The sequence below is a fragment of the Mandrillus leucophaeus genome, unplaced genomic scaffold, assembly GCF_000951045.1.
Source record: "Mandrillus leucophaeus isolate KB7577 unplaced genomic scaffold, Mleu.le_1.0 Scaffold1, whole genome shotgun sequence".
In the NCBI taxonomy this organism is placed as follows: domain Eukaryota; kingdom Metazoa; phylum Chordata; class Mammalia; order Primates; family Cercopithecidae; genus Mandrillus; species Mandrillus leucophaeus.
This window is the reverse complement of record NW_012098097.1, coordinates 8,966,947-8,972,728: the sequence shown is the minus strand read 5'-3', so window position 1 is coordinate 8,972,728 and position 5,782 is coordinate 8,966,947. Positions and strand designations below refer to the sequence as shown.

General features: G+C 57.6%; 1 protein-coding gene across 1 annotated transcript in view; it reads left to right on the top strand.

Annotated features, from left to right (window-relative positions):
• UNC13D (unc-13 homolog D (C. elegans)) overlaps positions 1-5,782 on the top strand; it is a 22,421-nt gene that overhangs the window by 10,515 nt on the left and 6,124 nt on the right. Inside the window, exons 18-26 of the mRNA XM_011965630.1 lie at positions 1,171-1,268; positions 1,374-1,425; positions 1,503-1,633; positions 1,751-1,871; positions 2,217-2,360; positions 2,556-2,654; positions 2,741-2,947; positions 3,129-3,197; positions 4,203-4,282. Coding sequence (XP_011821020.1) covers positions 1,171-1,268; positions 1,374-1,425; positions 1,503-1,633; positions 1,751-1,871; positions 2,217-2,360; positions 2,556-2,654; positions 2,741-2,947; positions 3,129-3,197; positions 4,203-4,282 — 1,001 coding nt within the window. The remainder of the gene's footprint in view (positions 1-1,170; positions 1,269-1,373; positions 1,426-1,502; positions 1,634-1,750; positions 1,872-2,216; positions 2,361-2,555; positions 2,655-2,740; positions 2,948-3,128; positions 3,198-4,202; positions 4,283-5,782) is intronic.

Sequence of the window (5,782 nt, the reverse complement as noted above, 5' to 3'; positions counted from 1 at the left end):
CCCGTCTCTACTAAAAATATAAAATTTAACTGGGCATGGTGGTACCCATGCTACTTGGGAGTAGTCCCAGCTACTTGGGAGGCTGAGGCTGGAGAATCGCTTGAAGCCAGGAGGCACGGGTTGCAGTGAGCCGAGGTTGCACCACTGCACTCCAGCCTGGGTGACAGAGTGAGACTACATCTGAAAAAAAAAAGTCCTGCATGTCCTATTGAGACACTAGTTTTCAGCCTGTGCTGGTGGATGGTTCTCCACCAGGGGCCCTGGAGGACGGAGATGATTCCCTCCCCCTGAAGCCAGGTGAAGAGGGGAAGGTGACTCCCTCCTCCCTGCCCAGCTGAGGGCTTCCTGTCCCCTGCAGGCAGTGGCTGGCCTACAGCCGCCTCTACCAGAGCCTGGAGTTCCCCAGCAGCTGCCTCCTGCACCCTATCACCAGCATCGAGTACCAGTGGATCCAGGGTCGGCTCAAGGCAGAACAGGTAGGCATGCAGTGGGCAAGGGGTACTGGGCACACAGGGCTCAGGGAAGGGGCAGGGGAGCAGCAGAGGCTGTCCAGGCTCCTAAAGCATCTCCTGGCTCTGCAGCAGGAGGAGCTGGCCGCCTCATTCAGCTCCCTGCTGGCCTACGGCCTCTCCCTCATTCGGAGGTTCCGCTCTGTCTTCCCCCTCTCTGTCTCGGACTCCCCAGCCCGGCTGCAGTCTCTTCTCAGGTCAGTGACTGCTCTCCCCTTCCTCGGTGGGGTCAGGGATGAGGGAGCAGCTAGGGTGCCTGCAGGAGTGGGAGAAGCCTGTTGGAGGAGTGAGTGCTGTGTGGGGCAACAGGCACTTTGGACACAGCTCTTTTCGTCTTGCAGGGTCCTGGTACAGATGTGCAAGATGAAGGCCTTTGGAGAACTGTGCCCCAACACCGCCCCATTGCCCCAGCTGGTGACTGAGGCCCTGCAGGTATGGTACTCGTGCCGAGGATGGGGGAGACCAGTGTCTGGGCCTGGCAATCCCTCCCTGCTCACTGCCTCTTTGTCGACAGACTGGCACCACTGAATGGTTCCACCTGAAGCAGCAGCACCATCAGCCCATGATGCAGGTGAGGTGCTGGGCAAGGGGGAGTGTTGGGGGGCACAGGGGGTGGTGCCTGCCTCTGGCAGCCCTGCCCAGCCCACCTCTGTCTCTGCAGGGCATCCTGGAGGCAGGCAAGGCCTTGCTGGGCCTGGTACAGGATGTCATCGGCGACCTGCACCAGTGCCAGCGCACGTGGGACAAGATCTTCCACAAGTGAGCAGATAACCAGGTCGGGAGGTAGTGGGGCATTGGCTCAGAGCCGGAACCACAGGGACCCTGGTGTACGCCGCTGGGTGACATCTGCTGCCTTTCCTCCAGTACCCTCAAGATCCACCTCTTCTCCATGGCTTTCCGGGAGCTGCAGTGGTTGGTGAGTCCCTCCCCTGTCTCTAGGGCGTGCTCTCTGACAGGGCTGTGGACCCCACCCTCCACACCTTCCCTTTGCAGGTGGCCAAGCGGGTGCAGGACCACACGACGGCTGTGGGTGATGCAGTGTCCCCAGAGATGGGCGAGAGTCTGTTCCAGCTCTACATCAGCCTCAAGGAGCTCTACCAGCTGCGTCCAAGCTCCTCAGAGAGGTGGGCAGCAGGCCAATTGCGGGCGGCCGCAGGGGCACAGGGGAGGGGAGGGTGGACGAGGCCCCAGGGCCCATGGTGGCCCCAGCCTTCCCGACGCTGAGCCCCGGCAATCCCCAGGGATGGAGTCCTGGCCCTGGATAATTTCCACCGCTGGTTCCAGCCGGCCATCCCCTCCTGGCTGCAGAAGACGTACAACGTGGCCCTGGCGCGGGTGCAGCGCGCTGTGCAAATGGATGAGGTGGGGGCGTGGCCAGGGTGGGGGATGGGGCCCCGGTTTGGGGGTGAGGCTTGGGTTCTGCCTGGACCTCCAAAGTGTAGTGAAAGCTGGTAACCCTCTCTGAACGTCCCTTTTGGGTGCACTTGAGGCCAGTTGTGTGCAAAATGCTGCCTCTGGATATCCTTGGGGCTGTGACTTCACTTCGCCTGAGATCCTGCAGCCTGTGTGTCTGGGCGGAGCAGTGCTTGTCTCATGTGAAGCTCCCTGCCCAGCTCTGTGCCTGGTGGTGGTAGCCGCTCTATGGATGAAGGAGGGAGGGGAGGGGGTGGATTTGGCAGTATCCTCAGTCCTCCTTTCTCCCCCCAGCTGGTACCCCTGGGTGAACTGACCAAGCACAGCACATCAGCGGTGGATCTATCCACCTGCTTTGCCCAGATCAGCCACACTGCCCGGCAGCTGGACTGGCCGGACCCAGAGGAGGCCTTCATGATTACTGTCAAGTTTGTGGAGGTGTAGTATCTTCCACGTGTCCTTCCCCCTCTTTCTAGAATACCACCCACCGTTTCTCCCGAGCTCTCACCCAGGCAGTCTCCCAAGGCCTGTGTCCTAAATCCCCCAAGTCGCTGAAATTTCCATGCCCTTCCCACCTGCCCTTCTTGGATGCCCCACCCATGAATCTGTTCCCTCTGTCCAACCCCACCCCAGGACACCTGTCGCCTGGCCCTGGTGTACTGCAGTCTTATAAAGGCCCGGGCCCGCGAACTCTCTTCAGGTCAGAAGGACCAAGGCCAGGCAGCCAACATGGTAAGGCCAGAGCTGAGGCTGGGAGTCTGGCTGGGTGTGGGGACCAGCCCGGACGCAGTTCAGGAAGCTCTGCACCTCTGTCCCAGCTGTGTGTGGTGGTGAATGACATGGAGCAGCTGCGGCTGGTGATCGGCAAGTTGCCCACCCAGCTGGCATGGGAGGCCCTGGAGCAGCGGGTAGGGGCCGTGCTGGAGCAGGGGCAGCTGCAGAACACGCTGCATGCCCAGCTGCAGAGCGCGCTGGCCGGGCTGGGCCATGAGATACGCACTGGCGTCCGAACCCTGGCCGAGCAGGTACCTTGTCCGACCGCACAGTCACCCCATCCCCTCCCGTCCTCAGCCTGCCTGGTTCCAGCAGGACCTGGGCCCGTGTCCAGCCCTGACCCCTTCCTGCGTCTAAACTCAGGCACTAAGGAACTCTCCTATCCCCAGCTCATGCCCTGACCTCCCTCCTTCTTCCGTTTTGTGTCTCCAGTTGGAGGTGGGCATCGCCAAGCACATCCAGAAACTGGTGGGCGTCAGGGAGTCCGTCCTGCCTGAGGATGTAAGTGGCCCTTCTGCCTGCTGGCCTTCACTGACCTGCCAGCTCTGTAGATCTGGGGTCACTGAAGGCCTTGGTGTCAAAGATAAGTCCCCCAGACCAGGCAAGGCATGTTCTCTCCCTGGGCCTCAGTTTCCTCCTGGGATGCTCACAGGAATGGGTTGGGTCACTCCACCGGCTGTCCCAGCACTGACAGTCAATGAGGGGACTGCAGCTGGGGAGGGCTTAGGCTTTGCAGCCCAACAGGCCAGGGTGCACATCCTTCTCAGCTGCCTCCTAGCTTTGCTGTCCTGCTCACACAAGCCAGCTGGCCTGTAAGTGGGGGCATATCATGACGCACACCTTCGACTGCTGGGTAGAAGGATATTCATTCATTCATCAACTATTTATCAGGTGTCCACTTTGTCCTATGCATTGATTTAAGCACTGGGGATAGGTCAGTGAACAATATGACAAAATACCTGCTTTCCTGGAGCTGACATTCTAGTAGTGGAGGTGAGAGAAAAGCTATCCATAACTACAGTGATCATTATAGCTATTAACTCTATGCACAGACGTGTATGCGCATGCACACATGCAGTGTGCTAGATAATGATAAATGCTACAGAGAAAAGACAGAGAAGGGGGTGGGAAGTGTCAGAGGGTTGTATTTTTAGATGGTGACCAGGGAAGGCCGTGACAACTGAGTGAAGACCTACGGGAAGCAGGGGGAGGAGCCATGAGAAGTTCTAGGGGAAGAGCATTTCAGGCAGGCAGAAGGGCAAGGGCAGAGACCCTGAGGCAGGACCACGCCTGGAAGGTTCCAGGGCTGTAGAGGAGGCCAGTGTGGCTGGGACAGGCTAAGCAACGGAGAGGGGAAGGCAGAGAGGTGGGCAGTCCGGCCTCTTACAGACATTACAAACTGCTCTCACAGAAAGGCCCTGTTTCCTTCCCCCAGGTCAGGGGAAGGGGATGGGGGTGGGGCCAACATGAGCTGGAGCCACACCTGCTCGCCTTCTCCCTCCCCAGGCCATTCTGCCCCTGATGAAGTTCCTGGAGGTGGAGCTTTGCTACATGAACACCAACTTGGTACAGGAGAACTTCAGCAGGTCTGTAGCAGCCGCTGCCCTGGGCGTGCTCACCACCTCCCCCTCTCCTCCCACGGCCCCTCCTTCCTGGGCCTCAGCATCCGTTCTGAGGGGTGGAGGTGAATCCCTTTGGTGACCTCCCTTACAGGGTGGTCAGGCTCTGCTAATGCTCGCTGCAGGGACAGGGAGCTTGCCACTTTGCAGGCCTCCCCATTTCCTGCTGCCTAACTCTGAGTGCTTTAAGTTCTTCCTTAGGCTGAGCCAAAATCTGCCTGTCCTTTCTCCTTTAGTCCCAGGCCTGTCTTCAGGGCCTCCCTGACTGCTCCTCTGCCCCCATTAGGTTACAGGTGGTCCGCGCCCACGGTGCACGGAGAACTTCTAGTTAGGAGGTCTTATAGCAGGGACCCAGGATGCCAGGCAACAGGCGGTGGAGTCCAGCACGTGGGCTCTGGACCACCTGGGTTCAGACTCCAGCTTCATCACTGCTTAGCAGCCTTGGGCAAGTTCCTGGTGCAGATGAGAATAGTTCTGGCTTCTGCTGAGGATTAAATGGGTCATGTGAGGTGCTGAGCGTGGTGTCAGTACAAAGGAAGTGGTCAGTGATTATTAGCTGTAGTGATGATGACGATGACAGTGCCCACCTCCCTGTGGAATCTGGGCGCTGAAGAGGCCGCCTGCCCTCCTAGAGTTCTGTTCCACCCCCACAGGTATAGTCAGGGCCCCTTGGAGCCCAGCCGTTTTTATTTCTTAAACCATGTATATATGTTTTTTATCTTTTTGACATGGAGTCTTGCTCTGTCGCCAGGCTGGAGTGCAGTGGCGCCATCTCAGCTCACTGCAACCTCCGCCACCGGGTTCAAGTGATTCCCTGCCTCAGCCTCCCAAGTAGCTGGGACTACAGGCTTGTGCCACCACGCCCAGCTAATTTTGTATTTTTAGTAGTGACGGGGTTTCTCCATGTTGGTCAGGCTGGTCTCGAACTCCTGACTTCATGATCCACCCGCCTTGGCCTCCCAAAGTGCTGGGATTACAGGCGTGAGCCACCACTCCCAGACTGTTTTTAACATTTTATTTATTTTTTTCACCTTTAAGCTCTGTTGGACTTGATCTTAGACCGTATTTTTCACATAAACCAGAGTTAAACATCCACCAAGAGGGAAGTTTTGCTCAGTGCTATCTCAGGAGCCTTTAGAACACCACCAGGCATGGTGGCTCATGCCTGTAATCCCAGCACTTTGGGAAGCCAAAGTGAGTGGATCACTTGAGCCCAGGGGTTCAAGACCAGCGTGGGCAACATGGCAAAACCCGGTCTCTACAAAATTATACCAAAATATATATATATATATTTTTATATTTATATTTATTTGTGTGTATTACACAAAAATTAGCCAGGCATGGTGGAGTCTACCTGTAGTCCCAGCTACCTGGGAGGCTGAGTTGGGAGGATCCCTTGAACGCAGAAGATGGAGAGGATCCCTTGAACACAGAAGGTGGAAGCTGCAGTGAGCCGTGATGGCACTG